The sequence below is a fragment of the Sander vitreus genome, unplaced genomic scaffold (genome assembly GCF_031162955.1).
Source record: "Sander vitreus isolate 19-12246 unplaced genomic scaffold, sanVit1 ctg370_0, whole genome shotgun sequence".
Lineage (NCBI taxonomy): Eukaryota > Metazoa > Chordata > Actinopteri > Perciformes > Percidae > Sander > Sander vitreus.
The window spans coordinates 51,294-66,094 of NW_027595502.1; the positions used below are offsets into that span (position 1 = coordinate 51,294).

General features: G+C 41.0%; 2 protein-coding genes across 3 annotated transcripts; one reads left to right on the forward strand and one right to left on the reverse strand.

Annotated features, from left to right (window-relative positions):
* Nucleotides 1-3,275: 3,275 nt before the first annotated feature.
* Nucleotides 3,276-9,168, reverse strand: rdm1 (RAD52 motif containing 1). 2 transcript variants are annotated; one of them, XM_078245087.1, is made up of 8 exons: nt 9,063-9,168; nt 8,369-8,472; nt 7,763-7,942; nt 7,468-7,596; nt 6,097-6,250; nt 5,539-5,637; nt 3,682-3,758; nt 3,276-3,429 (listed from the first exon to the last, which is right to left on the reverse strand). In XM_078245087.1, exons 2-8 carry the CDS (start codon nt 8,465-8,467, stop codon nt 3,349-3,351), a joined length of 819 nt encoding a protein of 272 aa, XP_078101213.1. In that variant the 5' UTR covers nt 8,468-8,472; nt 9,063-9,168; the 3' UTR covers nt 3,276-3,348. The 2 variants fall into 2 exon arrangements, 1 of the variants encoding a protein (XP_078101213.1); XR_013501195.1 differs by having other exon boundaries at nt 3,417-3,429; nt 5,539-5,659.
* A 1,206-nt stretch (nt 9,169-10,374) lies between these two features.
* On the forward strand, nt 10,375-14,394 carry LOC144513894 (interferon a3-like). Its single transcript, XM_078245086.1, has 5 exons — nt 10,375-10,521; nt 12,015-12,089; nt 12,693-12,845; nt 12,961-13,032; nt 13,775-14,394. The coding sequence occupies exons 1-5, from the start codon at nt 10,399-10,401 to the stop codon at nt 13,871-13,873; spliced, it is 522 nt and encodes a 173-aa protein (XP_078101212.1). The 5' UTR covers nt 10,375-10,398; the 3' UTR covers nt 13,874-14,394.
* Nucleotides 14,395-14,801: the final 407 nt, after the last annotated feature.

Genomic DNA, 14,801 nt, shown 5'->3' on the forward strand with positions numbered 1-14,801 from the left:
AGCTGCAGCTCAACAAGGTTGATTCTGGTATTTGGAGCGAGAGGTCAGGAGCTGAAACTTAAAGGTCCCATGGCATGAAAATGTCACTTTATGAGGAATTTTAACATTAATGAGTTCCCCCAGCCTGCCTATGGTCCCCCAGTGGCTAGAAATGGTAATAGGTGTAAACCGAGCCCTGGGTATCCTGCTCTGCCTTTGAAAAAATTAAAGCTCAGATGGGCAATCAAGAATCTTCCGTTTATGAAGTCATATGGGGAAAGGTTACCTCCCCTTTCTGTGCTTTGCCCGCCCAGAGAATTTGGCCCCCCCATGAGAGAGAGAGAGAGAGAGAGAGAGAGACAGACATCATGGCTTTCAAATGAGCAAAGTGGCAGTTGGTCAAGGCCACATCCCCACCCTCCACCTTGCCCCCCCCTCTCTCCTCCTCAATAGCATTTAAAGCTACAGACACAAATGGCACATCCTAAGGAAAGCTCATTGTGGGACTGGCTCTATAAAAGAGACTTCAGATACAGTATTAGGGGACCACTAAGGTCTATAAAAGAGACTTCAGATACAGTATTAGGGGACCACTAAGGTCTATAAAAGAGACTTCAGATACAGTATTAGGGGACCACTAAGGTCTATAAAAGAGACTTCAGATACAGTATTAGGGGACCACTAAGGTCTATAAAAGAGACTTCAGATACAGTATTAGGGGACCACTAAGGCCTATATAAAGAGACTTCAGATACAGTATTAGGGGACCACTAAGGCCTATATAAAAGAGACTTCAGATACAGTATTAGGGGACCACTAAGGTCTATATAAAGAGACTTCAGATACAGTATTAGGGGACCACTAAGGTCTATATAAAAGAGACTTCAGATACAGTATTAGGGGACCACTAAGGTCTATATAAAGAGACTTCAGATACAGTATTAGGGGACCACTAAGGCCTATATAAAAGAGACTTCAGATACAGTATTAGGGGACCACTAAGGTCTATATAAAAGAGACTTCAGATACAGTATTAGGGGACCACTAAGGTCTATATAAAAGAGACTTCAGATACAGTATTAGGGGACCACTAAGGCCTATATAAAAGAGACTTCAGATACAGTATTAGGGGACCACTAAGGTCTATATAAAAGAGACTTCAGATACAGTATTAGGGGACCACTAAGGTCTATATAAAAGAGACTTCAGATACAGTATTAGGGGGACCACTAAGGTCTATATAAAAGAGACTTCAGATACAGTATTAGGGGACCACTAAGGTCTATATAAAAGAGACTTCAGATACAGTATTAGGGGACCACTAAGGTCTATATAAAAGAGACTTCAGATACAGTATTAGGGGACCACTAAGGTCTATATAAAAGAGACTTCAGATACAGTATTAGGGGGACCACTAAGGTCTATATAAAAGAGACTTCAGATACAGTATTAGGGGACCACTAAGGTCTATATAAAAGAGACTTCAGATACAGTATTAGGGGACCACTAAGGTCTATATAAAAGAGACTTCAGATACAGTATTAGGGGACCACTAAGGTCTATATAAAAGAGACTTCAGATACAGTATTAGGGGGACCACTAAGGCCTATATAAAAGAGACTTCAGATACAGTATTAGGGGACCACTAAGGTCTATATAAAAGAGACTTCAGATACAGTATTAGGGGACCACTAAGGTCTATATAAAAGAGACTTCAGATACAGTATTAGGGGGACCACTAAGGTCTATATAAAAGAGACTTCAGATACAGTATTAGGGGGACCACTAAGGTCTATATAAAAGAGACTTCAGATACAGTATTAGGGGACCACTAAGGTCTATATAAAAGAGACTTCAGATACAGTATTAGGGGACCACTAAGGTCTATATAAAAGAGACTTCAGATACAGTATTAGGGGACCACTAAGGTCTATATAAAAGAGACTTCAGATACAGTATTAGGGGACCACTAAGGTCTATATAAAAGAGACTTCAGATACAGTATTAGGGGACCACTAAGGCCTATATAAAAGAGACTTCAGATACAGTATTAGGGGGACCACTAAGGTCTATATAAAAGAGACTTCAGATACAGTATTAGGGGACCACTAAGGCCTATATAAAAGAGACTTCAGATACAGTATTAGGGGACCACTAAGGTCTATATAAAAGAGACTTCAGATACAGTATTAGGGGACCACTAAGGTCTATATAAAAGAGACTTCAGATACAGTATTAGGGGACCACTAAGGTCTATATAAAAGAGACTTCAGATACAGTATTAGGGGACCACTAAGGTCTATATAAAAGAGACTTCAGATACAGTATTAGGGGGACCACTAAGGTCTATATAAAAGAGACTTCAGATACAGTATTAGGGGACCACTAAGGTCTATATAAAAGAGACTTCAGATACAGTATTAGGGGACCACTAAGGCCTATATAAAAGAGACTTCAGATACAGTATTAGGGGACCACTAAGGTCTATATAAAAGAGACTTCAGATACAGTATTAGGGGACCACTAAGGTCTATATAAAAGAGACTTCAGATACAGTATTAGGGGACCACTAAGGTCTATATAAAAGAGACTTCAGATACAGTATTAGGGGACCACTAAGGCCTATATAAAAGAGACTTCAGATACAGTATTAGGGGACCACTAAGGTCTATATAAAAGAGACTTCAGATACAGTATTAGGGCACCACTAATACTATCACTTTTTAATTACTTTTTCAACATACTATGACTTTTTAAACATACTATGACTTTTTAAATACTTTTTCAACATACTTTACCCTGACTTTTACGACATTTTATGACTTTTCGACATACTATACAATGACTTTTTATGATTCTTTTCGACATGCTATACTATTAATTTTTTTGGACATACAATACTATGACTTTTTATGATTTTTTTGGACATACTATAGTATTGCTTTTTATAACTTTTTTTTATATTCTATACTATGACTTTTTGGGACATACTATGACTAAGTTTTTCAACATATTATACTATGACTTTTGTTGACAAATATATACTATAACTTTTTATGATTTTTTTTCAACATACTATACTATGACTTTTTATGATTTTTTTGGGACATACTATACTATGACTTTTGTTGACTTTTTACAACATACTATACTATGACTTTTTATCACTTTTTTCAACATACTATACGAGAACATTTCATGTATTTTCGACATACCATACTATGACTTTTTAAATATTCTATACCATGACTTTTTGAAATAAGTTGTTCTTGCGTGTTTCCAGATAACTGACAGCGTTATTAATAATACTAATTTTATTGAAGAAATTAAACATTAATAGGAAGATATCAAAGAGAATCCACTGGGTGTCTATGAGACAGTCAGATCCCACTCTTCATCATCAGCCTCGTGTTCATCAGGAGCAATCTCACTCCAGGAAACCTCGTTCACCTGAGACACAGAGTTCATCCTTACTGACAGGAAACATCTCTTTACACTACACAATAATAATAATAGTAATTATAACTTGATTTAATACACAAACATTCATTCATACATGAAAATCAACACAAATAAATACTATACTATGACTTTTTATCATTTATTTCGACATACTATACTATGACTTTTTTTAAACTTTTCGACATACTATACTATGACTTTTACTGACTTTTTTCAACATACTATACTATGACTTTTTACCTGGAGGACTCCTTCAGTCTCCTCTGGTAGAAACTGGTCTGAGGTCTGTTTCAGCTCCACCATAACTTTACCGTTACCTACAGAAACACATAGACAGTGGGGCAAAAAAGTATTTAGTCAGCCACCAATTGTGCAAGTTCTCCCACTTAAAAAGATGAGAGAGGCCTGTAATCTTCATCATAGGTACACTTCAACTATGAGAGACAAAATGAGAAAAACAATCCAGAAAATCACATTGTAGGATTTTTAATGAATTTATTTGCAAATTATGGTGGAAAATAAGTATTTGGTGAATAACAAAAGTTCATCTCAATACTTTGTTATATACCCTTTGTTGGCAATGACAGAGGTCAAACGTTTTCTGTAAGTCTTCACAAGGTTTTCACACACTGTTGCTGGTATTTTGGCCCATTCCTCCATGCAGATCTCCTCTAGAGCAGTGATGTTTTGGGGCTGTCGATGGGCAACACGGACTTTCAGCTCCCTCCAAAGATTTTCTATGGGGTTGAGATCTGGAGACTGGCTAGGCCACTCCAGGACCTTGAAATGCTTCTTACGAAGCCACTCCTTCATTGCCCGGGCGGTGTGTTTGGGATCGTTGTCATGCTGAAAGACCCAGCCACGTTTCATCTTCAATGCCCTTGCTGATGGAAAGAGGTTTTCACTCAAAATCTCACGATACATGGCCCCATTCATTCTTTCCTTTACATGGATCAGTCGTCCTGGTCCTTATGCAGAAAAACAGCCCCAAAGCATGATGTTTCCACCCCCATGCTTCACAGTAGGTATGGTGTTCTTTGGATGCAACTCAGCATTCTTTCCCCTCCAAACACGACGAGTTGAGTTTTAACAAAAAGTTCTATTTTGGTTTCATCTGACCATATGACATTCTCCCAATCCTCTTCTGGATCATCCAAATGCTCTCTAGCAAACTCCAGATGGGCCTGGACATGTACTGGCTTAAACAGGGGGACACGTCTGGCACTGCAGGATTTGAGTCCCTGGCGGCGTAGTGTGTTACTGATGGTAGCCTTTGGTACTTTGGTCCCAGCTCTCTGCAGGTCATTCACTAGGTCCCCCCGCGTGGTTCTGGGATTTTTGCTCACCGTTCTTGTGATCATTTTGACCCCACAGGGTGAGATCTTGCGTGGAGCCCCAGATCGAGGGAGATTATTAGTGGTCTTGTATGTCTTCCATTTTCTTATAACTGCTCCCACAGTTGATTTCTTCACACCAAGCTGCTTACCTATTGCAGATTCAGTCTTCCCAGCCTGGTGCAGGTCTACAATTTTGTTTCTGGTGTCCTTTGACAGCTCTTTGGTCTTGGCCATAGTGGAGTTTGGAGTGTGACTGTTTGAGGTTGTGGACAGGTGTCTTTTATACTGATAACAAGTTCAAACAGGTGCCATTAATACAGGTAACGAGTGGAGGACAGAGGAGCCTCTTAAAGAAGAAGTTACAGGTCTGTGAGAGCCAGAAATCTTGCTTGTTTGTAGGAGACCAAATACTTATTTTCCAGAGGAATTTGCAAATAAATTCATTACAAATCCTACAATGTGATTTTCTGGATTGTTTTTCTCATTGTGTCTCTCATAGTTGAAGTGTACCTATGATGAAGATTACAGGCCTCTCTCATCTTTTTAAGTGGGAGAACTTGCACAATTGGTGGCTGACTAAATACTTTTTTGCCCCACTGTATAACAATTCAACAGGACTGGAATCAGATCTGATACCTGAAAAGACTCTGATTCTGCCTACAATGGATCGTAACAGTGAGTACTTGAGTTTATGCACCAACAACGAGTAGTAGTAGAGTATTTATACCTAGTAGTATAAGTAGTAGTAGAGTATATATACCTAGTAGTATGAGTAGTACTGCAGTAAAGGCCTGGACCAGAGCTTTCTCTCTGACCATCCTCTGGAGTCTGCAGCGTTTCTGAAGCAGAACATCTGGACCTACACACACACACACACATTTCTAAAAAGGTAAAAATTAGGTATAATTTTATGTATTATATTAAGGTTTATTGACCATGGGTCCTAAAATATGAGTAAAACTAGAGAAGTGTGTGTGTGTTGTGCGTCTGTTTGTTTGTGTGTGTGTGTGTGTGTGTGTGTGTGTGTGTGTGTGTGTCTGTTTGTGTGCGTGTGTGTGTGTGTGTGTGTGTGTGTGTGTGTGTGTGTGTGTGTGTGTGTCAAATGTCGAAAAAAGGGAAAAAAAAACATTGAAAAAGGGAAAACAACAGCATGATGTTTGATTTGTTGTGTAATGAGATGAGTGTGTGTTACCTGTGCAGGTGAAGTGTGTGTAATGAGATGAGTGTGTGTTACCTGTGCAGGTGAAGTGTGTGTAATGAGATGAGTGTGTGTTACCTGTGCAGGTGAAGTGTGTGTAATGAGATGAGTGTGTGTTACCTGTGCAGGTAAAGCTGTCCTCCAGCACGGCTGCTGCTCTGCTCGTCTGTCCGTGATGAGGGAAGGAAAGCTGCAGCAGACAGCCCAACCGAAGACTCCTCCGCCTGCCTCCACCGTCCTCTTCCTCCTCTTCTTCAGCGGGGAGCTCCTTCAGCTGAGGACCACATACACAGACAGGAAGTCACCTGCTGTCCCACTAAAGACTCTATATACCCACTATAATAGAGTCTACGTCACTGGTTTTGTCTCTTTAGTGAATGAAGAGGGATCGACCCACTCTGGTCTTTAAAGGCCCAAACGATACCGGCTAGTAGTAGTTAAGGAAACGGATAACCCATATTTGGAACAGATATTAATGAAAATGAGTACAAATGAAAATCTTTAAGTGAAAATTAAGATTTTGGAAAGTTACAAACTCCAACACTAAACTTTGTTTAAATGTTTGAAGAGAGAGTCAGACACTTTTTAATTCATTAACTTTATCGGTTCTCAACGTTGATACAGATCATCCCTACTTCACAAAATCTCAAATGTAGAGAGAAAAAAGGGTCAAATACGTAGAGAAAGCGACAAAAACGTAGGAAGAAATGGCAGCAAAAAAAGAGTGAAGAATGTCAAATACGTTAAAAAAAAGCTACGTGTTTGACGAAGAAAAGCGACAAAAACGTTGACAAGTTGTACCGGTTCTACATCTAGGCAGAGTTGGACACAAACTGGAATCTCAAGCACCTTGACCTTGCTTTCTCTGTGTCTAAAGGCCTGGGAGTGACAGTGATAAGACTTGTGGGGGGGTGCAGCTGCATCAGAGAAGCACCCAGGAAATTCATTAACTCTGTATCAAAATGAAGTGGCCAGATAGGCAGATGGACCAACAATGGTCTAGTGATGGATCTATGCGAGTTGCGGTGGGAAGGTGAGGCCTGGACCAGGTGCACTGATAACGGCCCATACATCGTAGCAGAAGGAGGAATCTGAAGCAGGATAAAGAGAGAGGGTAAGGTGAGGTCGGGCATTTAGACTCCCAGAAAGACTGTTGGCGGTAGGGCGAGAGAGGGTTGTCTTGAAGGAAGTCGGATTCCTTATGCAGAAGCTGTAAACTACTTGCAATATTGTCACTAAAGATGATTGACTTCAACGTTCATCGAATCATTTGGCTAAGAGGGGAAGGTGGGCGGACGGTTAAAAAAAGCTTTTCACTCCACTTCACGCTCTGGCTCAGCGGCAGAATCATCATCATAGATTGCATAGACACTGAAAGCGGTGAAATGAAAGATGTAACAAAACGCGTACCTAGAGAGTAGTGTACTTAACGGTCAAAATGAGTACGAAAAATGCATACATGTGGGCAGGTCTGGAGTGTGTGTTACTCACTGTGATGATGTCAGAGGTCCAGCCGTTAAATCCCAGGCAGTGATTGGCCAGTTCCAGGCAGCGGGCGTGGCTCAGCGGTCTGCTGCTGTCAACCAGGAAGTGAGGAGTCTTTTTGGAGCTCAGCCTCACCTGAACACAGACACAGACACAGACAAATAAAAAATCCCCTTCACAATAAAAGCCTGTTTAACAGAAACATCTGGAGCATACAGTAATGTGTTTCAGTGGTCCCCTTCACAATAAAAGCCTGTTTAACAATAATGTGTATAATCTGTCCCTGTGTGTCCTGCTGTACCTTGAGAGGAGCGCTGTGGAGCAGCGGCCATCCGTCTGTCTGCCGCTGGGCCTTTGAGGCCTGAGCAGCGGAGTAGAACTTAACGAGGGCGTAGAACCCAGGCGGGTTGAGGGGAGCGTTGGGACACACCTTCAGCAGGTAGAGAGGCCCGAAGGACGAGAACACGCCGTACAACTCAGCCTGAAGAGCAACACGGTACGGTTCAGGCTACAGAGTCACATATATCACCATATTCTGACTAGTGCTGCTTTCATTCAATTACTTTTTAGATAATCATCAATAATGTGGAAAACAAGTGAAATTATAAAAAACATCTATTTTGTTTCCAGCTATATGCTGATGTTAAAACAAAACTAAATAAAATGTCGTTTTTTTATGACATTTTTTCTCTAAAACTTTCTCTCCCTACTTTGAAAAAAAGTAATGAATAAATTCATGTTTTTTTTATTAATTATTTTTTATATAGTATTAATTTTACTGAAAGAGACAATTACATTGTTAATCACAATTAATTGTACAGCAATATTTGAAATTGTTACGAGATCCTCTTAAAAGTGCTGATTTTTGAATGGAGTTTGGTGCACAATGTCAACTTTCAGGACTCACGTAGATCTGAGCCTCAGTGTGAGAGGGCTGGATGTTCCACACAAACAGAGTCTTGTTGTTCTCCACAGGAATCTTGAACTCCAGGATGTCCACCTCCATCACACCTAGCACAAGAATATGTTCAGGACAGTCCTGTTCATGTGGGCAACCTGCACCAAACTTCCCTCAAGAAACTCCTAATTTAATAGTTTCTCCTGGCCAGCTGAGCCACATTCATCACAGAACATCATATTTGAAATACTGTGCTATTATAGAGGAGCCATTGAAGGTTTCGGCATACAAGAGACCGGTCAAAAAGACACAGTTTAAACAGTAACCGTTAAAGTGTATCTGCAGGAACACACACAATGCGAACCGTCCATGGTGCGAACATGTAGATCTATTTAGGTCAAGATCTACAGCTTCCCACGAAAACATGTCATGTAATCAATTCGACTTTAATGTCGTACTTTGTAAAGAAACGATGGACGTGGCATTAAAAACATAGTGTTGAATCACTGCAGGCGAAGCAGCGTTAAAATGTCTGTTTTTTAAATGGAGTTTGGCGGGGCGTTCTCTCCACACATCAGCGAAAGTGTCCTGAAGGTTGTCGCCATTTAAAAGCTGCAAATGAACCGTCTTTTGTCCTGTAACCGGCCGCTGTTTGAGTCTCCGGTTGTTTTTAAAAAACTCGGTAACGTTGACATTTACTCACCGTCGCCGGTTGTCTGTCTCCACCATAGACAGTATATAAATCTCCACCATGGATGTTTTTACCGCGCTTCCGCTGCGGGGCGGGACCTGCTACAGTAACCAATGAGAATGCAAATGGGAGTGACGACATCTCCTTTAGGCCAATCAAAAGTCATTGTTCTCTTAATATTTTTGAATTCATATTGTTGTGGGTTTAAAGATCTTCTATTTAAACGGAGAGTTGCTGAACTGTGTTAAAAACGTTTTATTAGTAAAAAGCTGCTCTTGCTTTCAGTTTCTTAATAATAATTAATGAGATGTATTTTGTCTGTTTTGTATTAATGTGAAAGCTCTGCCTCTCCGATGAAATTTTATGAATGACATCAGCAGGTGTGACGTAACGCTGTGATGCAACATCAGCAGCAGTTTTCCTAACAACCAGAAAGTGAAAACGAGAATGACGTGTGCCGTTAGTCTGTCGCCTTCAAAATAAAAGTAAAATATTTTTGGCATGCAACTGGATAGTTTACAATCTTTCTGTTTTGTGTCTTCATTACATTTAAAATCACACACAAAGGCGCAGAATCACTTCCGGTCACTTAAACACGGATGTGTTCTGTTTTGTTGGTGAAGAGAAGAAGCATGAGCTTTTATTTTGTAGGGCTGTGAGAGCAGCCGGTTTGGAAAGTGAAAGAGAAGGTACTTCCCACTCCTTCTGTCTCATAAGTCATCTTTAAATTATATATATATATATATATATATATATATATATATATATATATATATATATATATAAATAATATCAATATCAATAATAACATTAATTACAATAAAAAATGTAATCAAATAATAATAAAGTGTGTGTGTGTTTGTGTGTGTGTGTGTGTGTGTGCGCGCGTGTGTGTGTATGTGTGTGTGTATGTGTGTGTGCGTGTATGTGTGTGTGAGTGTGTGTGTGTGCATGTGTGTGTGAGTGAGTGTGTGTGTGTGTGTGTGTGTGTGTGTGTGTGTGTGTGTGTGTGTGTGTGTGTGTGTGTGTGTGTGTGTGTGTGTGTGTGTGTGTGTGTGTGTGTGTGTGTGTGTGTGTGTGTGTGTGTGTGTGTGTGTGTGTGTGTGTGTGTGTGTGTGTGTGTGTGTGTGTGTGTGTGTGTGTGTGTGTGTGTGTGTGTGTGTGTGTGTGTGTGTGTGTGTGTGTGTGTGTGTGTGTGTGTGTGTGTGGAAAGGGAGAGTGAAACATGTAAATTCCCATTTGTTTTCTCTTTGCAGTTTAAATAGTGAAGGAAGCAGAATGTCTGAGAACAAACTCTCTCAGCCTTCAGCCTTACTAACCAATCCTCATCATCACCTTCTTCTTCATCATGCAGAATCTGAGCGGCGTGCTGATCTTCCTCCTCGCCACCCTGACCCCGGTCCTCTGCTGTGATTGGCTCAGACACTACGGTCACTTTAGCAACAAATCAATGAATCTGCTGCGCCTCATGGTAAGTACTGACACATTTTGATACTTTTTGCAACTTTTTTTCCCACTTTTTTGACTTTTTAAAGCCTGAGCTGGATGTTAGAGTACAAATGTTCAGTTCAATCCCTCGGCTTGTCCTATGTAATGGATCTTCATTAGCTTTTTTAAGCATTTTGTGTTTTTTTCTGACGTTTCTGTCGCTTTGTTCGAACTTTTTGTCCCATTTCATTAACACTTAATACATTTAAACCCTGAGCTGGTTGTTTGAAGAGTCTTTGAAAAGTGTTTTAAAGCGAGAGTGATATGGTATGGCATGTCAGGATAAATAGTGAAGATGTTGGTATCATCTGAAACTAGATGGTCTCAGGAGTCCATGTCAGGATAAATAGTGAAGATGTTGGTATCATCTGAAACTAGATGGTCTCAGGAGTCCATGTCAGGATAAATAGTGAAGATGTTGGTATCATCTGAAACTAGATGGTCTCAGGAGTCCATGTCAGGATAAATAGTGAAGATGTTGGTATCATCTGAAACTAGATGGTCTCAGGAGTCCATGTCATGATAAATAGTGAAGATGTTGGTATCATCTGAAACTAGACGGTCTCAGGAGTCCATGTCAGGATAAATAGTGAAGATGTTGGTATTATCTGTGATAGAGAATTCATTTTTATAAAGTCTTTTATTCATCTTATTCAACCTTTTATGCTCCCCATATTATTCAGCTTATTTCCTTGTAGCAATGTCTTAATATAATTTAACCTTAAGCCTCTCTATATGCACATTTAACAATCTGCGTTTCTATGCTTATTATACGCACAATACGATATATGTTTCTCTGAGTGTCAGCTGCTCTTCTCGGAGACAGTTAGTGTCTCACTGCAGCAAATAATGGGTTGTAAACATCTGTAGGGCCGAGGACACTCAAAGTACATGTCTTCCAGGCGCCCGCACTTTGCCCTGGTTCCCCTAGAATAGACCACACAAAAGCATTCCTATGTATCAACAACTGTGAATCTGTGTGTGTTTTGAATAAATACGACTCTCTTGCAGAGAAACATTTGAAGTTCCCTGAGAGCAATGCTGGAGAAAGGTTGCTCACGTGCGTTCTTCCCCTTTGCAAATGTCTATTAACTGCTCATTGCCGTCTGAGTCTCGTTTTCTTGCTTGACCGTCTTTAATTTAATAAGTTTAAGTGTCCTGAACCTGACAATCTGAAACTAGATGGTCTCAGGAGTCCATGTCAGGATAAATAACGTTAAATAAGTTAGGAGACATATTGGCCATTTCCAAACATGTCTGTCTTTAGGTAAACTGTCTCGGCTCTTCTTAACCACAACATTACTATGTTTGATAATGAAGCAGGGTAAAGGCTTCCTCTGTCCAAAATAAGAGTTGTTACTGTACTATCTGATGGAAGGTATATTAATATAAAGATAAGAGTTGTTACTGTAATATCTGATGGAAGGTATTTTAATATAAAACTTGATTTTGTAACATGTTGTCTTTCTGTTTCAGGGTGCTGAGGACTCTAAACACGACAGCCCACTTTCCTTTCCTTACAAGTTCTACAGACGCATACAAAACAACACGGTAACTACCTGTCTGTCTGTCTGTCTGTCTGTCTGTCTGTCTGTCTTTCGGTCTCTGAGTCTGTGTGCAGAGAGAGTAACCAGCCAGCAGGAGGAGACAGACAGCCATATTTATGACAGTTACTGCAGTAACAGCCAATCAGAGATCAGTCTGGACTCGCAGCCACAGCGAGCGTGTGTGTGTGTGTGTGTGTGTGTGTGTGTGTGTTCTTATTTAACTATATTCGTGGGGTCCAAAAACCAGGAGTCCAGTATACTTGTGGGGTCCCGACAGCTTTGTGGGGCCAAAATGCTGGACCCCACTGGTTAGGGTGAGGGTAAGGTTTAAGGTTAGGCATTTAGTGGTGATGGTTAAGGTTAGGGTAAGGGGCTAGGGAATGCATTATGTCAATGACAGGTCCCCACAAAGATAGTGAGACGCACTATGTATGTGTGTGTGTGTGTGTGTGTGTGTGTGTGTGTGTATGTGTGTGTGTGTGTGTGTGTGTGTGTGCGTGTCTGTTTGTCTCTCTGTTTGTCTCTCTGCCTGTCTCTCTGTCTGTCTGTTTGTCTGACATGCCTGTCTGTCTGACCTGTCTGTCTCTCTGCCTGTCTGTGTCTCCAGGTGGAGTCCCAGCTGGTTTTCGTCAGAGACAGTCTGGAGCTGATTGAAGGTCTCTATCTCCATAACGACCACTCCTCTGTTGCCTGGGATACTGACAGGACGGACTGCTTCCTGATGACGCTGGAGAGACAGAGAGAAGGGATCAGCAGCTGTGTGAGTAGAGACACCTTCTTCTAACTACACTGATACTTCAAGTTCTGTTGGACTTTCAGACCCTACAACTTCATTTCAGGACAGAAAGTGATGTGAGCTGTGTTTGTGTCTGCAGCTTTCGACGGAGAGGAGAGCAGATAGCCGACTGAGGAAATACTACCGGAGACTGGAGACTCTGCTCCACACGGTGAGAACAAGTACTGGAAGTACTGACTGGAGGTAGTAGCACTGTGAGACCAAGTACTGCAGTACTGACTGGAGTTAGTAGCACTGTGAGAACAAGTACTGCAGTACTGACTGCAGTTAGTAGCACTGTGAGAACAAGTACTGCAGTACTGACTGCAGTTAGTAGCACTGTGAGAACAAGTACTGCAGTACTGACTGGAGGTAGTAGCACTGTGAGAACAAGTACTGCAGTACTGACGGGAGTTAGTAGCACTGTCAGAACAAGTACTGCAGTACTGACTGCAGTTAGTAGCACTGTGAGAACAAGTACTGCAGTACTGACTGGAGTTAGTAGCACTGTGAGAACAAGTACTGCAGTACTGACTTCAGTTAGTAGCACTGTGAGAACAAGTACTGCAGTACTGACTGGAGGTAGTAGCACTGTGAGAACAAGTACTGCAGTACTGACGGGAGTTAGTAGCACTGTGAGAACAAGTACTGCAGTACTGACTGCAGTTAGTAGCACTGTGAGAACAAGTACTGCAGTACTGACTGGAGTTAGTAGCACTGTGAGAACAAGTACTGCAGTACTGACTGCAGTTAGTAGCATGTGTCTCTTCGTAGTTTGTCTTATTTGAAGCTGATGAACTTCTCTGTGGTTGTTGCTGTTCTGAGTTTGTAGCTTCATGTTGAATCACGTATTAGACGTCTCTTTGGATCAAAGTGTCAACTACATGTAATGTAAAACTGTAATGTGTTTTCAGGGAGGCAGCAGTGCATCCTGGGAGATGATCCGGGCGGTGACTGACGAGCACCTGCATCAGCTGGACCTGCTGGTGAACTTGGTGACCCAGCAGTACTGACACCACGGTCTCCCCCCAACATGGACCCAGCAGTACTGACACCACGGTTTCCCCCCCAAAATGGACCCAGCAGTACTGACACCACAGCTCCCCCCAACATGGACCCAGCAGTACTGACACCACGGTCTCCCCCCAACATGGACACAGCAGTACTTACATCACGGTCTCCCCCCAACATGGACCTAGCAGTACTGACACCACAGCTCCCCCCCAACGTGGATGCTGATTCTCTTACTAATTCATTATTTTATTTATTTATTTATCATGTTTCTATTTATGAACCAAATATTTATTTTTGTATGGACAGACTCTGAGCCTGATTTGACTTGAAAATTAAATGATATTGTAGTGTTATACTTAATAGTATTTTTTTTATATTTCTTACTGTCATTCTGTTTTTATTCTTTATATGTTAGTGAGTGTTGTACTTTGAGAGCAAAGATTAACCAGAGTCAAATTCCTTGTTTGTTTACGCAAACCTGGCCAACAAAGCTGATTCTGATTCTGAAAACCTTTTGATAACTGACAATAAAGAACTTTCATGCAGCTCGATAGTATTTTTTGTTTGTTAACCGTACACACAGTGTCCAATACTCAGCCGTACTGAGTTACTTATATTTGTCATTAACAGTACTATTTCATCCTTACTGGCCGCCAGAAGTATATGTGAATGTAAGGGGGGTGTTTCTTGCTTTTTTTGTATTAATAGACCATTATTAAAACGTAAGTTATGGATGTAACTGCGTTTCAATGAATCCTGGATGACCGCCAGCCAGTTTGTTGCTCCTCTGATCGCTCAGTTTTATCTCACAAGCTTCTGCATTGGTTCTATTTTGGGTCTACTGGGTCTTCTTTCAGAGCTGTACACCACTAAGAAAAAAGCTTCCACCTGTTCTCATACTGCAGATGTGTAGACGGTGCTCTGTAA